This window comes from Lissotriton vulgaris, chromosome 7, assembly GCF_964263255.1.
Source record: "Lissotriton vulgaris chromosome 7, aLisVul1.2, whole genome shotgun sequence".
NCBI classification, from domain to species: domain Eukaryota; kingdom Metazoa; phylum Chordata; class Amphibia; order Caudata; family Salamandridae; genus Lissotriton; species Lissotriton vulgaris.
In genome coordinates, this window is record NC_141695.1 from 1253637633 (window position 1) to 1253656450 (window position 18818).

The 18818-nt window shown below is 48.7% G+C and overlaps 1 protein-coding gene across 3 annotated transcripts in view; it reads left to right on the forward strand.

Moving 5' to 3' along the window:
- Positions 1-18818, forward strand: part of NSD1 (nuclear receptor binding SET domain protein 1) — a 1028734-nt gene that overhangs the window by 832280 nt on the left and 177636 nt on the right. For all 3 annotated transcript variants that reach the window (XM_086931779.1, XM_086931778.1, XM_086931780.1), the window contains exons 18-19: positions 8169-8438; positions 8984-9100. In XM_086931779.1, coding sequence (XP_086787905.1) covers positions 8169-8438; positions 8984-9100 — 387 coding nt within the window. The remainder of the gene's footprint in view (positions 1-8168; positions 8439-8983; positions 9101-18818) is intronic.

Below are 18818 nucleotides of genomic sequence, written 5' to 3' on the forward strand. Positions count from 1 at the left end.
AGACACCCACCAGCACCTGTATGGAACCTAAATGTGGTCCTTACCAGACTAATGGGTCCACCTTTTGAGCCTCTCCACTCATGCGAGATACAATTCTTAACGTGGAAAGTGGCTTTTCTAATAGCAATTACATCGCTACGAAGAGTTAGTGAACTTCAAGCACTAACTATCCAAGAGCCAGTCATACAGATTCACTCCAACAGGGTGGTACTGCACACTAACCCTAAGTTTCTGCCTAAGGTGGTTTCACAATTCCATATAAATCAAACTATAGAACTGCCAGTGTTCTTCCAGAATCCTGATTCAGTGGCAGGAAGAATGCTCCACACACTAGATGTCAAAAGAGCTCTCATGTACTACATTGATAGGACGAAAGATTTCAGGAAGACAAAACAACTGTTTGTTGCCTTCTCACCACAACACAAAGGCAACCCCATTTCAAAAGCAGGTATAGCCAGATGGATAGTTAAGTGCATACAAATTTGCTATCAAAAGGCTAATCGCACATTAACGATTCCCCCAAGAGCCCACTCAACACGAAAGTTAGGGGCATCCATGGCTTTCCTGGGTAACATTCCCTTAGAGGAAATCTGTAAAGCAGCCACGTGGTCTACCATACACACATTTACTAAACACTACTGCGTAGATGTGCACTCCAAACAGCCGGTTGAAGAGTCATGTGGTGGGACTTAATGACGATATCCCATGGCAGGCTTTGAGCAGATAATGAAGTAGCATTAATCAATAAGGCAAGTTCATTTTGATCATCTCTGTATTGTCTTTATTGACTTGTGTGAAGCCCCTATTGGTAATTATATGACCACATGGGTTATTACCACCTACATTGCCCTTGTAGTTTTCCTAGGAGACATAATACAAACCGTGAATATTTATTCCAGGGCCCTTGAGAGTTAATAATATGTCGGGGAAGAAACTACTATTATGGTCCTCTGTGACTGGAGTTCGACCAGAAGGGAGTGATTCACCTGTTTAACTGTATAAATACAGCCTCTATTGCTTAGTCTATTTTTTAGTTGCAGCAACACCACATATAATATGGAATGGATGGGTGTCATGGGATACTTTGCCCCACAATAAATAATAATTTTTTTACTTCCATTGGCCGCTTAACTCTATAATCCCCTAGGACTATCAATGACAGGGCGAGCACATCAATCATCACTTAACACCCAGGGGGCATACTGCGGTTAAATGTGTTTTCTTTTTTAATGCCATCTATGAGACTGCAGGGCGGTGATATTGTAATGCAATATACACCGCAGCACTCTGAGTTTTGAACCAACAATGGGCTGCTATATGCTTAATTTATTGCATTTCCCATTACACTGTTTCTGCTAGATGTGACGGCGCCTTAGGAGTCTCGAACTGACAACATGGGGCGTTACATGCCCAATGAACTACATTTCCCATGGGGCCAAGAGCGCTCCACGTACTGACGCTGGTGTTGCGGTCACGTGGGACGCTCGAACGGGAAGTGAACATCTTTTAAGCCGTGACTGACACCGCGCGCATCATCTGCGCGGTGTCACGGTCTGCAGGTGACAATACCGGGACTCGCCTGCGGAACGGTAAGGAGAGGGCTCAAGGGGGTGAGCGCAGAGCGTGCTTTTGGCGGTGAAGACCCGATGGGGGCACGATTGCGCATGACTTCGCATCAGCGTTTATAGACAGGGGTGCACATCGGGCGGTGGAGGCATTCAAAATAAACATTCTTTCCTCCATTTGCTCCCTTTCATTATAGATTGTGTTCCTTGGCGTCCCCCTCACCGGACACCATTTCGAGTTCGTAATTATTATAAACTCGGTAAGTACACTTTTTTACGTACACTTTTTTACGTACACTTTATTAGGGTGTGGACATTGAGAAAGAATAAGAAGTAGGTTATAGTTGAATGATAGCCCCAAGAACATCAAGGGGGCTAGATATGGGATACTAATGTCCACCTAATATGTGAGGAAACAGACTTATTATAAAGGCCTGCATGTTGTATTCATCAAGTTAAGAATGGGCAAACATTAAGACATATTTGAGCAGGACTCCAGGATGCATTCTGTTACCGGGTTTTTAGCTCCACGCTAGAGAATGGGGCTCCAATGATTTTTTCCTGAAAGAGATATAATGAAAAGGGAATAACAGTAAGAATATGTGACTACTAATAGTGTCTACACTGTCTTCTCTTCTCACAACAGTAAATGTTTTCCCGCACTTGAGAGAACTATCTCCACACTCACTACGGGAGGTGTACGGATCCAGTGGACCTACCTCACTGCAAGGGTATTACCATCCGAAGTACGGAAAAACCCAGAGTGACACTGAGTGCGACGGTCCTGAAGAAGACCGGAGTGACCCCTTGGGCACATACAGAGCGGTCGAAACATGTTGACTCTGGCAGTGGTAGGAGGGAAGCCTCGAGATTCCTAATTATCTCGTAGTGGCTTTTTCCCATCCTCTTTTTTTCTTTTTAATCCTGATAGGGGTGTCAAGAAAAGCTTAATAAAGGTTGTGTTCTGGTTGACACCCTTAATCAGTTTTAAATCACCTTTCCTAACTGCACCTCTCGTCGCACTTTTTCAGTGGTGATCACTTGGAGCTTGCAAGACTTTCACCAAGATTTATGTTATATGTCGTTTATGTCCACTTGTCTTGACTGTATGTCTTGTTAAGAGAAGTTTATTATTTTCTTCCCCCTCCCTTATGCTCCGCTCTGTGTGTGGCTAGACCAGGGCGTTTTGCAAGCAGGCCCGATGATGAAGCATGTCACATACTTCGGTATGTGAGTGAGGGCAATTTTTTCAAATAGAGTAATTTGCCCTATTGGGGCTTTCTCTGTTTGGTCACTTTGTTGATATAACTCACTCTATACACCTCTTGTGTGCATACATTAGAGTTTCCTGGGGGTCCGGGGTGGTAGAGTATAAATGGTCTTGACCCTCACCCCTCCTTTGTGTTTATACACTCCAGGCAGCTGTAGGACATGCTGTTCTAAAAACACTTTTTCAGACTGCTGTAGCTGGCACGGGCAGCCGCCGCTAATGGAGGGACTGCTATGTATTCTATGCACAGATATGAATTCAGCAGCCCACATGCCTCGAACTGAATATGCTACTTACCAGTATGCATCTGTTCTTGGCATGTAGGGCTGCTGGCATTCATATCGCCCACCCTCCTCCCCGGTGCCTGTCGCAGCTGTAGCACTCAGAATCATTCTCAGGCATGGTCATCACTTACTGTATTACACTCCATCTCTGCCACAATGGCGAAAAACAACCTGAGGATGGAGAGGATGCCCATGCGCACTGTAGTCCGAGGGAGGAGCCACCTATCTCGTGATACTTCGAAGACTCTTCCAGGACAACAATGTGCAATCATCCGGACCCAACACTAGGCGGCGATCTATGCAGATATGAATTCAGCAGCCCTACATGCCAAGAACAGATGCATACTGGTAAGTAGCATATTCGGTCCCTTCCCTGGGGTGGGTACACTCCCTAATATGCCACCCTCCAGTGGGAGGGGGGCATGAGCCTGTCCCTGGTTGGCTGAGTCCCCCCATCTGCAAGATGCGGGGGACTGGGAGTTGTGCTTCACCTCGCCTCCCCCACTTGAGCGGTGGAGTTGGCAGAGGTGGGCACACCTCTCTTCGTCACTTGTTTTTCCCGACGGTTCTCCCACCCAAAGTGGGGGTCGGGACCAGTTGCCAAAAGCAGCAAGTGGCTTGGGGAAGCTCACAAAGGCGGCAAGCCTTTAAAGCTTCCCCTTCTCAAACCCTGCCCATCCTGAGGGAGAGGCTTGTCACCTCGTCCCAGGTTGTGCATTGTTTCAGGCCCCAGAGAGCAACAGGCTCTCTACCCAGGGGTCCAGAAACATGTCTGGTGGTACCAGCTGATACCAAACTTCTCAGTTTTCAGTGTAGTCATTATGGTGCTGTGGCGTTCGTAATGGCAAACTCCTAGCACCATATATTCTTAATGGCAGCACTGCACTTACAATGTCTAAGAAGGAATCTAGACACTGTAGGGGTACAGGGCCCATGCTTCTGTACCCTCACCACTGGTTTAGTGCACCCAGCAAGAGGGGTGACTGATCTGTGCCAGGGCAGTGGATTGTAGGCATGGCACACAGAGATGTGTTTAAAGTGGGGGTGAGATGCACACCTTTATTTTGTACTCAGTCCTGTAGTCTAAAAAGTACTCCATTCAAACTTTAGCTGCGTGCATTAAACTTGCATCGTGCTTCGTCTCGTTGCACTGCAACATTTACAAAATATGAAGGAACCAATTGCGGTTTCACCAAGCTGCACAGCCAAGACTGCTTGAATCCAATGAATCAAATTCATGTATTTTATCTTTTGAGTTTATCATATTATTTCATCTTTACTGTACACAGAGATGTGTGTCATGTCGACTCTTCACTTGGTTCTGCACCAAAACACGCAGCCTGCAAAGGCAGTGTGTGTGTGTGTGTAAGGGTACAGGGCCTCCAACGGTGACACAATAAGTGCTTCAGCCCTTAGAGTCCTTCTTTGGTCACATTGCCCTGGGTACATGTGGTACCATTTACCAGGGGCTTCACTGTGGCCAGAGATGCCAATTGGGTTTAGGATTCAATTCAGTTTTAGGGACAGAACATAGGCCCTGGGTACTTGATTATCAGGAGCCCAGGGCACATTCAGTCAAAACACAAAAGCAATTCATAAAAAAGTGGGGGGCAACGATGCAGAAAGCGGGGCTTTCTCGCAAGCGGCCACCGAAACGCCCGCAAGCCATACCCGGCTCTAACCAGGCCTCTTCTGCTGGAGCCCCTGGTGCACACCGCAAAGGCTGACTACAGCCGACGCTGTCCCTTGCGAGGCGCACCGCTGCGGATATCCCCAATGCATACAGAATCGACCTCACCTGCCCTAGTGCCCCTCGCGTTATTCGCATGTATTATGCCACCCTCAGAGACCCCGCACCTTAACACCCACACCATACCATTGCAGACCGCTTGTTTTGGTGCAGACCAAACTGAAGCTTCGACGTGGCACACATCCCTGTTGCATGGGTAAGTCTCCCCTCTAGCAGGCCTTACAGCCCTAAAGACAGTTGTACCATAACACAAGTAAGGGCATAGCTGCTTGGTCAATATACCCCCACAGTGTCTGTGCCATTCACAGACATTGTAAGTGCAGTGAAGCCATTTTGAGTACATGGGCTGGGAGTTTGTCAGCACGAACTCTACAGATCCATGATGGCTTTACTGAAGATTGAGAAGTTTGGTACCAAACATCTCAGTACATTGAACCCACACTGATCTCAGTGTTGGATTTAATGTAAAATTCACAGAGCGGGCATCTAAGAGATGCCCCTTGAAAAACGACCAGCCCTGGTATGGTTCCTGAATGGCTACCCACCATCTGCCACCACCTGGCAGGTTTCTGGCACCCAGGATCGAGAGCCCTCCATTTTTTGGGTCCTTAAAAAAGCATATCCTGGGCAGAGGTGACATGCCTCATCCCCCAGGATGGGAAGGGTCCACAAAGGGGAAGCTTCAAAGGCTTGCTTCCTTTGTTAGCTACCCCCAGCCTTTGCTGCTGTCAGCAGCTGGCTCCCACCAATTCTGACCCCCCAACTTTGGGCAGAATAATCGTCAGGAAAACTTAGAAGGAAAGGGAGATGTGCCCACCTTTGCCTACCCAACCTCTCGGGTGGGGGAGGCGAAGTGAATCACACATCTCAGTCCCCTCCATCTTGGAGATAAGAAGACCCTCCCCCCACCCCCCAAACAGGACGGGGCATATGCCCCCTCCCACTGGAGGGTAGCATAAGAGGGGGTGTAGACACCCCAGGGAAGGGACCCATTGGGCCCAACTTGCACACCCCTGTAACGACCCTAAATCTAGCATTTGGGGGCACCCATGAACCTTGCTACTCCAGATTATGACAACCTACGAAGAAGGACCAAAGAGCTGGGCAGCAGTGTAGAAGACGACGACAACTGACTTGGCCCCATCCCTACCTCCTCCAGCAACCGTGTTCAAAGAAACCGGTGTGTCCTGCAGCCAGCATCTCTCCAGGGACCTGAGCTGATTCAATAAATGCAAATGTCAATGCCAGTATTTGGAAAGCGCACAGCTACCTCCGACGGAGGTGTCCCAGCGCTGGGGGCTGTCTGGAAGATTAAGCAAGCTATTGCCCAGAGTCACTTGATGCTAGGCTAACCTGCCGCCGGAGCCGGGTATCGAACCGTGAACCCTGTGGTCCAGAGTCAGGCACCCTGGCCACTGCACCACACTTCTTCCACAATAAAGACTTTTTCCTCCTGCGGATTTGTCCAAAGAAGAAACTCCAACTTTAAGGACTCCGGATCCAGGCAGATCTGCAACCTCTGCACCCGACACCCACGGCCTGAGTTAGTGACTCAACTATCCTGTGGAGTTTCCCTGGCGATCCTGACCTTGTCTGCATCAGTGGCTGACCTATCCATGACCCCTCTCTGTTTGAAGGGTCACCGCAACCAGAACCCGCTGAGAAAGCTCAACACCAAAAGGCACCCCTGCTTCCTCTGCTCCTGACTTTGGGGTACCCTGCTGACTTTGCCCAGATGTCCCCCGGCTATCCAAATTACCTGCCCAGCCTTTGGAAAGCATTGGCTACCCAATACTGATTTGCACCTGTTCTGTTATGTTAAATTTATAAGGTGCACAGCTACCCGAGGGGTTTCCTGGCACCGACAGGTAAGGGTGAAAAGCACCCAACTGCCCCTGTGCCGCTGGTGGAGTAGTTTTGGTACTACTTTGTGTGCCCCCCGCCCCCCCATGTGTTCTTCCCTCATTCCCCCAGGGCATTTGCCTTAAGACCATGAGTACCTACCTGCAAACCGTGCCCCCCGACTCCATTGGATAACATTGGGCCCAGTGACCTCTGCACTCGGCCGCTCTAGCGCCACTGGTGGTGCAGTACCTACCTGGTCTTGAACCTTACCCTGTGTTGTCCTAAACCTCCGAAGCCTGGGGAAGTAAGTCGAGTATTTGCCTGCAAACAGTTTAACATTGTTTTCCTCCATAGGATTGCATTGTTCTATCTGTTGCAATGACCTGTCTAATCTGATTAGTGCAAAAACATACCACTGTACTTGATTGACACTTATAGAAAACCTTCTTAATACTGTAAGTTATTTAACTGCATTTACAAAACATTACTACATTCTTGAAAAGTATTGGTACTTTTACAAACTGTAAGGCTTACCTGCCCGAAGTGATTCTTGGTTCAAGAAATAAAATAACTAACATGTTTATACAAACCCGTTGATCTGGGTTCAGTCTTTGAGTGTGTGGCAACATTTCTTGCCCGAATGTGTACAATAAATGCTGAACACTACCCTCTGATAAGCCTAACTGCTCAGCCACCACTAAATTGAGAGTATGGTATTTTCTACTTTAAAATCTGCAATACCTTTGGGGACTCACTGGACTCTGTGCACGCTATACCTCTTTTTGGTATAGTATATACAGAACCAACTTCCTACAAAAGGTGATAGAATAAGGGCTCAATTAATCTCAGCCCCCTAGCAATTGCTCGGGCCACCCTCAAGCCCATTGTTTTCTGCCACCATTGAACTCGAAATAAAGCACTGCCTTATGCAAATCAGTATTGACCCTTCTCATGGAAACAGTTTTCCCTGAGCTGCCAAGCGAGGTCCCATCCAGCAGTAACCACAAGCAATCCGGACTGGTTTCATCCTACTTCAGGATTGTCATTAGGGTGTTATTTGAGTCCTATGCCACAGTGAGCACAGGACTCGCATTGGGCATTCCCATCACTCTTAGGGTGTCAGCTGCAGCAAAAACAAGGTGTTGGGAGAGAGTGCTTGAATTAATGTGCTGTAAGATGATTTCCAGTTCCACAACGGTCATTGAAATCCTCAGAAGTGCTTTGTCCCATAACTAACTTGGGTTATCTTTCTGCGTCTGAGTTTGCTAGTGAGAATTCTCTGTAGTTTGTTCCTTGTACTCCCACATCTAGTGACTAAAATGACACTTCTAGAATTGTTGATCTCCATTTCTGTAATAATGTGCGAGGGGCAATGTTAAGTCTCACATGCTTTTCTGGGAATGGGACAAAGGAGGCTGCTTGTCCTTTCTCATAAACATTATGTATATCCCTAGGTGAACAGGCCAATAGGAGGGGTCCAGATCTTCACAGCGGACATGTCTGAAATTCCACGCTGCAACTGCAAAGTCACTGATGAGAACCCCTGTGGCCAAGACTCTGAGTGTATCAATCGAATGCTCCTGTACGAGTGTCATCCGTCTGCATGCCCTGCTGGAGAAAAATGCCAGAATCAGTGCTTCTCTAAAAGGCAGTATCCTGAGGTGGAGGTGTTCCGGACTGCAAGCCGAGGATGGGGTCTACGATGCAAAGTAGACCTTAGAAAGGTATGTGTCAAGTATCCCCTGGTGGCTGCTTGGGTGTTAAGTAGTTGTTGATGGTTAGTCTTACATTGTGATAACTAGGAAGTGCCTTCTGTGAGCGAAGAGGCTGGATAGTATCTGTGTATTCTGTTAACTAAGGCAAAAGAAATGTAATACTGTGCATCCATTAGATGGAAGGTCTGTCAAATGCCTCATCCCTAACTGTTCCATGATATCTAGTAATTCAGTAACTGGGTGGACTCAGTGTCTTTGAAAATAAGTCCTTTACTAACATTTTAACAGTTGTGTTTGTTGACTTCTTCCAGGCTAACTACGAATGGTAATAAAATGTCTGCTTAATCTTTTTTAATTATTGTTCTAAATTGATTTAGGTTTAATTTTATACAGCTATATTAAGTAAATCAGTACAGTAAGATTATACTAGTTTTAACAGTCTATTGGTGAAAAACGAGCTGCCTTGGAATTATTGGAGGTCTGTTTTATTTCGCTAGTAATATAGCTTTGGTTAGTGAAATGTTCTTCAACCTATTGTGTGTTTTTCTTTTCAGGGAGTGTTTGTGAATGAGTATGTTGGTGAACTAATAGACGAAGAGGAGTGTCGAGCAAGAATAAGACATGCCCAGGACAATGATATATCCAACTTCTATATGTTGACTTTGGACAAGGTAAAACAGAAGGGTTAAACACACTCTTGGCTCAATTACCATCTAATGTGGTAGCTTTATACCTAAAGTAGAATGTCTTCTCCAACCAGTAAGATATTGGGTGAGGTTGTTCCAATTTGTTTGACTGTTCTTCTCTGCATCCAGTAATTGTGATTTTTAGCCCAGTGATTAGTGTTTTTCTCCATATAAGGAGACAGGGAAACTGTTTCTCCCTATCTCTCAATTGTGGAATCCTCATTTACATAAACAGTAAAATATATTTCGCATAACACATTTCGGTGGATTCGAAGTATATATTTTTACAGTACACTACTGCTTTAAGGAATCCAGGAGCTCCACTGTACGAAAATGCATGTGTTGGTTTAGGAGCGCATTTTTCCACTCTGTAATTGATCAGTTATGGTATCAGCTCAACTGGAATTATAGTTCACTGTGTAAAAGTGTTCTTTGTGGTCATTTCTATGGGTCACTTCCCTGGGGTGGGTACACCCCATATTATGCCACCCTCCAGTGGGAGGGGGGCATGAGCCTGTCCCTGGTTGGCTGAGTCCATCCATTTGCAAGATGGCGGGGACTGAGCATTGTGCCCCCAGTTGTGCTGCCCATCCTGGTGGAGGAGGGTTGGCACCTCATCCCAGGATGTGCATTGTTTCAGGCCCCATAGAGCAGCAGGCTCTCGACCCAGGGTTCCAGAAACCTGTCTTGTGGTGGCAGCTGAAAGCAGCCACTCAGCCTGCACACTATTGGTAGGTTAGTGTTCGAGGCATGTGGGCTGCTGAATTCATATCTGTGCATAGATCGCCGCCTAGTGTTGGGTCCGGATGATTGCACACTGTTGTCCTGGAAGAGTCTTTGAAGTATCACGAGATAGGTGGCTCCTCCCCTGGACTACAGTGCGCATGGGCATTGACTCCATCCTCAGATTGTTTTATTCCGCCATTGGGTTCGGATGTATATTGGTTCACTCTAGTCGGAATCGATATAAAAGTTTCTTAAGGCCTTTAGTTTTTCGTCGGTATAGTCTTGCGTTCGGTGCCCTATTCTTTCCAGCTCAGTTCTGAGCCGGATTTCCAGGAGAGCCGCGTGCTTTTCGACGCTGAAGGCCCGGTCGACGCCAGAGGCCTTATCGACGAACCATCATGGAACGGAGCTCGTTCAAGAGATGTCCCGTGTGCAACTTCAAGTATCCCCATATCGACGTCCACCCGGTGTGCAACAAGTGTCTGTCGCCGGATCATGATGAAGCCAGCTGCATGGCTTGTTCCCGTTTTCGATCCAAGAAGACTCTTCTGCATCAGCGCGCTGCGCGCCAGGAAGCCCAGCAGACTGCACCGGCGCCTGTGGACATATTCGATGCCGGGGATGATGAAGGAGCTGACCGGGAGGTTCGTGAGAACCTGTCTAATCCCGCGTCGGAGGTCGACTCCAACTACGACGAGGGTGTTGAAATGCTCGAAGCGGAAGAAGTCGTCGACGAGGTAGGAGACGACAACGGGGCCTTCGGGGCGATGGAAGATAGCTCGAGCGAGGAGCTAACTCAAACTGACATTGGGGCCGAAACGCTTCCTAAGGCTCAGGTCGAGGGATCGCCACTAGGCCTTACCCAAGATCTTCCAATAAGTTCTACGGCCCCGCCTTCGGGCTCGGCTTCAGACATTACTAAGGAGCCGCAACCTGCGAAATCGAAACCGAAAGTAAAAGCTCCGGTCTCGACGCAAGTGAAAGCACAGCTGCCTACATCGAAACAAAAAGTGCGTATTGCTTTGGTCGGCTCGAAGTCCTCAGACCTGTCGGCACCGACAAAGCAGAATGGCGCTATCGACCCGAAGAAACAGCTCAAGGGCGTCAAGACTAAGTCTAGCGCGCTGAAGGCAAAGGTTAGGGCAGTCGACCCGAACAAATCGGCGCCGAAGACAGTCGACACCGACAAAGGGCTCGGTGATCCGAAGGTTCTCGAGCCTCCGCGTCGACAAGACAAGGCCAAGAGCGGACCGACCCACGAGTCCACGTCTGGTGGTGCCTCGAAGGATTCCGTCGAGTCGACGCAGCCGTCCGCCTCATTCTCGAAGCAGGTGGCAGACTCCCTGAAGCGCATCAAGGACAAGGCCTCAAGTGTCGGACCTAAAGATCCTCCACCTTCGAAGCCTGCAGAAAAACCTCAGAAGACGTCGACGCCCATCCACTTCACGCTGCCGCCGAAAGTGGTGCCGAAGGCTTTCGCCCCTAAAATGGCCACCGACGTGCCCGAGAAGATTTCCTCGGTGCCGAAGTCAACAACAGTGGTCCCGGCCATAAAGCATCGACAATCCTCGTTGGAAGAGCAACAGGAACACTTTATCGATGCCGAAACTGGCAGACTTTCTCTTTAAGCGGAAAATCGCCCCGGAACAGCCAATGGAGTCCTATAAAATTCCACTGAAGAAGAAAAAGGATTCTACTTCGACGCCTGTTCTTGTAGAACCGGTATCTCCACGTGGCCAGGATGTCTCACCCACTTATTCAGATGTGGACACTGGGAAGGTGATGATGATGAATACAGCTATCCTGTATACACTGATCCAGATGATACCAATGAACCCTGGGCAGCTGCTGCTGACCCAGGTGATCCTCACTCTACCCCAGGCACTCAAATGTATGCTGTTTTTTTCAATGTTCATGGGGGCGCACCAAAATAGAAGTCCAAGAGAAAGTAAGTAGAAAATGTTTTTCTTTATTTATCTTTGTCCATTAAAATACAGATCATCAATATAATATGCAACGAATTCAGCCAACGCGTTTCACTCCCTACCAAGGAGTTTCTTCAGGGCTGAAAATACAATAAAAGAAAAATACTACCATCAGTTTCCTGTGTCATAAGTTCTTTGCACATTTCCCATTTAACACTACATCTTATAAACAATTCTTTGAAGAACACTTGTTTCCCCAAAAGAAGAAATACACAGTATCCAGATATTGGGAAAGACTCATCAAAGGATGTTGTAGAACAATCAGTTGCAGTTCATATTATACATTCATGCTACAAGAGAGGCAACTTATGTAGTTATCCTAATGTCACCATTCTAGACGGGTACCACCATGGAAGGGGGACGGAAGGGTTTGCATGGAAGGCCGTAGAGAAAAGTGGGGAAACCACAATTGGGTATCAGAATCACAGATGACTCATATTGCAGTACCAAGAGAACTTTTACCAGTGTGTCATATTTTAGGATAAAAGAACCATCAACCCAAACCTAGAACATATTATATCACTTCAATATCAGTACATAGTTCTAGATCTATCCAATAGTAGTTATGTTATCCTTATGCCATATAGATACAAAGTTCCATAAATTTCTTATACATAGTGTACTTTTTCATACAATTTTATATTGTGTATCTTAAATTCAATAACAGTACATGCTTTCCTATCTGATCTCTGTTTGTTCATATCATGGTATTACCGTCTTGATATACACTCTCTAAATATGTCCCACATTCAAGATAACACATCATTTTCCAATCCATCTCTGTGTGGTTTTTAGGTTAGAAAAGAGCGGGAATGAATTGGGAGTGGCAGGGATAGTTTGGACTTACTTTCTTTTAGGGCAGAGCGTTTTTCAGTTGTGATTCGTTGGTATTCTAGTATCAATTTGGTAGGGCATGGGGAAGAAGGAAGGGGGAGGGGGGGGGGGGGAGGGGAATGTAATAACGGTTCTTACCACTGCAGTTCTTTCTGGTGTGTTGTGTTCAGGTGCTTCCCCTGTTTTCAAGCTAATTTTTTGGGCCGGTCGTTTGGTTATTCCTGTATCGTTCTATTTTTATGCATACCTTTTATTCGTGCAGTTTATGTCTTCCCTTATTTGTTCCCACGTTTCCAAAGCTTTGTAGTTCTTGCCCAATAAGTCGATTCAGGAAGTCCAATTTCTTCCCTTCCCTGTTCGTTTTAGTGCAAGGTCGTTGCAATACTGGATAGTGAAAAAAGTCAAAGAATCCCAATTAACCCGTCATAGAATTGTATCTATTATTGTGCTGTAATGCATTAAACTCAGAGCCGTTCTAACTTCCTATCTAAAAAATAGTCATGTCAGTCCGATGTCTAGAGTATCAGAATATTAGTTAGATGCTGTGGCTTTCTACGCCACCACTATGCATATAACCAAGCTGTAGTCCTATGATTGGGCTGTTCGTGTTCCATACATATATCTATATGCCCGAATGTTTACTCTCACAAATCAACATATCGCATTCGTTTCTTCGCAACATAGTGAGTCATAATGATTCCGCCTTACATTACTTAGTCACCAATATCTAATCACATCCTGCAAATATTCCGAATTTGCCTTAAATCACTTCCTGACTGCACTCATACATGTATGGGTGTTAGCGTTCAACCCCACTATTTGAGTTAATTCAAAGTTCGAAACAGCCTAGGGCACTCGTATCTTAAATTCCCACTCACCTTTCTTTAATTTATTAAAATGTTGCTAACTCGGCAGAGCTATCATATTATTTTTTGTCGCAAGGAAAAGTAATCCCAGCAATTTGCTTTCTGTATAAGTAAAAGGGCTCAGGTTTCCCGTGGTTCAGTATTATGCCATTATTATGTCAGGTTAGGGGGCTATATTCCCCTGTGCCACACCCATATAGACTCCTGCTGTTATTTTTACGCTAACGATGGGGATTACTTGTTTAAAACATGACCCTCGCAGTATTGTAACCACAGGTAAAGAAACGATTTGGTAGAGCATTTCTAAAAAGGTTTCATTGTATTTCATATGTTTAAGCCCTCGCGGGTCCCAAAAAACTGATAAAAACACAGGTTCGAGGCATGTGGGCTGCTGAATTCATATCTGTGCATAGACCGCCACCTAGTGTTGGGTCCGGATGATTGCACATTGTTGTCCTGGAAGAGTCTTCGAAGTATCACGAGATAGGTGGCTCCTCCCCTGGACTACAGTGCGCATGGGCATCGCCTCCATCCCCAGATTGTTTTTTTCCGCCATTGGGTTCGGATGTGTTTCGGTTCCCTCTGTCGGAACCGATAGATGTTCAACTTCTACTCGAGACCAAAAGGTCTTTAGGCTGGGCGTCGGTATAGTTGCGTTCGGGTTTCTTTCTGACTCTCAGCTCCTATCTCTTGCTGCCCTTCCACGTGCCTTCGGCGCGGACGGGCCTATACTACAACTTTTGCTATGGAGCGGACTCCATTCAAGAAGTGTCCGCTGTGTCACTCCAAATATTCGCACCTCGACGTGCACCCTGTGTGCAATACCTGCTTATCGCCGGATCACCGCGAAGACACCTGCATGGCGTGTTCGAAGTTCCGAAGCAAGAAGACTTTAAAGATTCGCCGGGCCAATCGGCTCCAGGCTCAATTGTCGGCTTCGGCGCCCCCACCAGATGACATTTTCCAGGAATCTGTCGAGGGAGAAGACGACGTGCGGGAGTCGGACTCTGGCCCCGCGTCCGATGAGGAAAACTACGACGCGGGTGACGCGGACGTTGACGAAGTCTCCGACGAGGTAGGGGACGACGATCAGGCTTGTGCCACGATGGGAGATAGCTCAGAGGACGAGCATCCCCAGTCGGACTCAGGGGCGGATCCCCTTCATACGGCCCAGGTCGAGGGATCGCCTTCGGGCCTTACCCAAGATCTGCCTATCAGTCCTACGTCCCCGCCTCCGGGCCCGGTCACGGACATTTCTAAGCCATCTCTTCTGTTGAAGAAACCGAAATTGAAACCAACTGGTCACGCACCCTCGGATGCGAAACCGAAACTGAAAGTTGCGTTGGTGAAGAAGGTTCTGGAGGCGTCGACTTCCAAGAAATCCAAAATGGCCGACTCCAAGAGCCACGCCAAGATGGCCGACCCGAAGCCCTTGGGGTCGACACCGAAGGCGAAGGTCTCCGACGCGGCCGCGTCGGCACCGAAAGGGGTAGGGGACCCGAAGACGGTTTCGAAGAAGCGTCAGGGCGACGACGCGCCTAGGCATGGGGCGTCGGCCCCGAAGAAGAAGCCTACCGGCGATCAGGCTCTCGAAGACGAGGGGTCGCTCGAGCAGGTGCAACCCTCGACAACCCTTACGAAGAAGGTGGAGGAATCCTTACAGCGGATCCGAAAGACCACAGTGGTTCCCACTCAGGACACTGTAGTGCCTACGCTCACGCCTAAGCCTACTAAAGGGAAAACGCCTATTCGTTTCGTCCTTCCACCCAAGTTGGCGCCGAAGGCCTTCGCGCCGAAACAAAGCGGACATTCAGGGGAGGTGTTAACGCCGAAAGCTTCCTTGGTGGTATCGAAGCTTCGGCTCCAGCCGCTTGCGGTAGAAGAGCGTCGTGAGGTCATTATCGACGCCAACACCGGAAAACTGTCGCTCCTCAAACGAAAGATCACGTCGGAGCCGGCGTTGGAACCTTTTAAAATCCCGCTCAAGAATAAAAGGTACTCTGCGGACTCTTCGGCTCTGGTGGAACCTGTGTCCCCACAGGCCTTGGAACACTCGCCGACGCATTCCCCCGCGGCCGATGCGGACGAGGAAGATGCCGAGTACACCTATCCTGCGTACTCGGATCCGGAGGAGGAGCATGTTCCCTGGGCCGGGGGAGGCGACCCAGATGACCCGCAGTCGGGTCAGGACACTCAACTTTTCACCGCCAAGACGTCCCCGACAGAGGACTCGGCGGCCTTCAATGCTTTAATTGAGAGAGCCGCGGCGAACCACGACGTCGAGCTGCACTCAGACCCCGTGGATGCGGACTTCTTATTCGACACCTTCTCGGTAGCCGAAAAGCAGGTCAAAACGCTACCGATGCTTAAGGGGGTGCTTAAGCATGCACCGGAGGTTTTCAGAGAGCCCACCCGGGCGCGGGTGGTCAACCCTCGCATCGACAGGAAATATAAGGCGGCACCCACGGATCCCACCTATATCAAGGGACACTTTCCATTGGACTCCCTGGTTGTTTCCAACGCTCGGAAAAGGGCGAATTCTCAAACTACTGGTGACGCTCCTCCCCCAGACAAAGAGTCCAAGATCTTTGAGGCCTCGGGCAAACGTATTGCTGCACAGGCAGCTAACATCTGGAGAATATCTAACACCCAAGCCTTGCTTGCACGTTATGATAGGGCCCATTATGACACATTAGAGGCCATTCTGCAACACTTGCCTGACCAATACAAGGAGGCAGGGGAGATGCTCATTCAGGAGGGTAAACTCATTACAAATGCATCCATCAAATGTGCTCTAGACGTGGCAGATACATCCTCTAGAGCCATCAATACAAGTGTGTTACTTAGACGTCATGCCTGGCTTCGTATTTCGGGGTTCAAGCCCGACATCCAAACCACTATTTTAGGGCAAACAGTTAACCCTGACCATCTGTTTGGACCTGAGGTGGATGCCTCTCTAGAAAAAATGAAAAAGGATACCGAAACTGCAAAGTCGATGGGGGCTTTACAAAGTCAGCAGTTTCGGGGTGGTTTCTTTCGCCGTTCAAATTCAAAAGGCACCACCCGGGGACAGGCATCCCAGTCCGCACAATACTACAAGGGTAACGCCCAGCCCTCATATAACAACAAGGGTAGAGGCGGTTACAGAGGCAATAATACCAAAGGCAGGGGACGTGGAAACAATGGCTCCAGGTCCACCACCACCAACAAGCAGTGACGTCTTGTCACTGCCCCCCAACCATGCAACACCGGTTGGGGGGAGACTTCAGCAGTTCCTGCCGGCGTGGAAGAACATCACCACGGACAGGTGGGTGAGGTCCCTTATCCAGTACGGGTACTGTCTAGAGCTTACTTCCATTCCGCCAGACATACCCCCAAGAAGCCGTCCTATGTCAGGCGAGCATTTGACCTTATTGCAGCAGGAGGTTCTAGTTATGCTGCAAAAAGGGGCAATAGAGCTCGTTCCATTGCGGGAGCGGGGAACAGGGGTTTACTCCCTCTATTTCCTGATTCCCAAGAAGGACGGATCCCTCAGGCCTATCCTGGACCTCAGGCCCCTAAACTGGTACATACTCTTGGAGCACTTCCATATGCTCACGTTGCAGCAAGTGCTTCCCCTGCTTCAGCAGGGGGATTTTCTGGCTACACTGGATCTGAAGGATGCCTATTTTCATATCCCCCTACATCCTTCCCACAGGAGGTATCTCAGATTCACGCTCTTAGACCAGCATTACCAGTTCAAGGTCCTGCCGTTCGGGGTCACCGCGGCACCAAGGGTATTTACGAAGTGCCTAGCGACTGTGGCGGCGCATCTCCGTCGCCAAAACGTCCACGTCTATCCTTACCTGGACGACTGGCTCATTCAGGCAAAAACAGAGCAACAGTGCGCAGACCATGTGTCACGCACCATTCAACGGCCCCCCGCGGAGGGATGCCTGGCTTTCACCTTGGGGATACCCTGTAGGGGCTATCTCACAGGGAAAAACCAGGACGGGTTCCCAAGGCAAGCGCGGAGATACCCCTTCGGGGGTCGATTCTGGCGCTATATAAGAAATGCAATAATAATAATTCATCTCCTGCACGATCTGGGCTTCTCACTGAACTACCCCAAGTCCCATCTCCAGCCCGCCCACGTGCGACAGTATCTGGGCGCGACGATCAACACTCTGGCGGCCACTGCGCAGCCAAATTCAGTGAGAATCGCCAGTATCCAGGCGCTGATCCAACGGTTCAGACCCCAACACTCGCTTCCAGCGAAGGTGTTCATGCAGTTGATAGGCATGATGGCCTCCTGCATCTCCATTGTCCCGCACGCGAGACTACATATGCGTCCGCTTCAGGAGTGCCTAGCACGTCAGTGGACTCAGGCTCATGGGCAACTGGCAGACCTAGTGTTGGTGAGCGGTCGGGCATACAACTCTCTGCATTGGTGGAATCCACAAAACCTTTGCAAAGGCCGACCATTCCAAGAGCCTGTCCCACAGATCATCCTGACGACGGACGCCTCTCTCCAGGGATGGGGAGCGCATGTACTCCATTACACTGTGCAGGGACTATGGACACTACAGCAGAGGAAGATGCACATCAATGTGTTGGAACTGATGGCAATCTTCATGGCCTTAAAGGCGTTCAAAGTACATCTGTGCAACAAGGTCGTGTTGATCCGGACGGACAACATGACGGCCATGTACTACATCCAGAAACAGGGAGGCACACACTCTCCACAGCTGTCTCATCTGGCTCAGAGCATGTGGAAGTGGGCCATTCAGAGGAACATCTTCCTCATGGCGGAGCACCTCCCGGGCAAGGACAATCAAATGGCAGACCTCCTCAGCAGGCACAGCCATCAGATGCACGAGTGGGAGATACATCCATCGGTACTCCAACCGTACTTCCAAATGTGGGGTCATCCAGAGATCAACCTGTTCGCCACAAAGGAGAACGCAAAATGCCAAAGCTTCGCCGCCAGGTTCCCACACCCCCAATCACAGGGCAATGCGATGTGGATGAACTGGTCAGGCAGATTTGCGTACACTTTTCCCCCAGCACCTCTGATACCGCTGGTGGCACGCAAGCTCAGGCAGCACTCGATGACGCTCATCCTGGTTGCTCCAACGTGGGCTCGCCAACCATGGTACACCACGTTTCTGGAACTCTCCGTGGTACCGCATCAAAGGCTTCATCTCACTCCCAGCCTTCTGACGCAGAGCCATGGCGACATTCAGCACCCAGATCCGCAACAGCTCAACCTGGCGATCTGGCTCCTGAAGTCCTAGAGTTTGGCTACCTCAA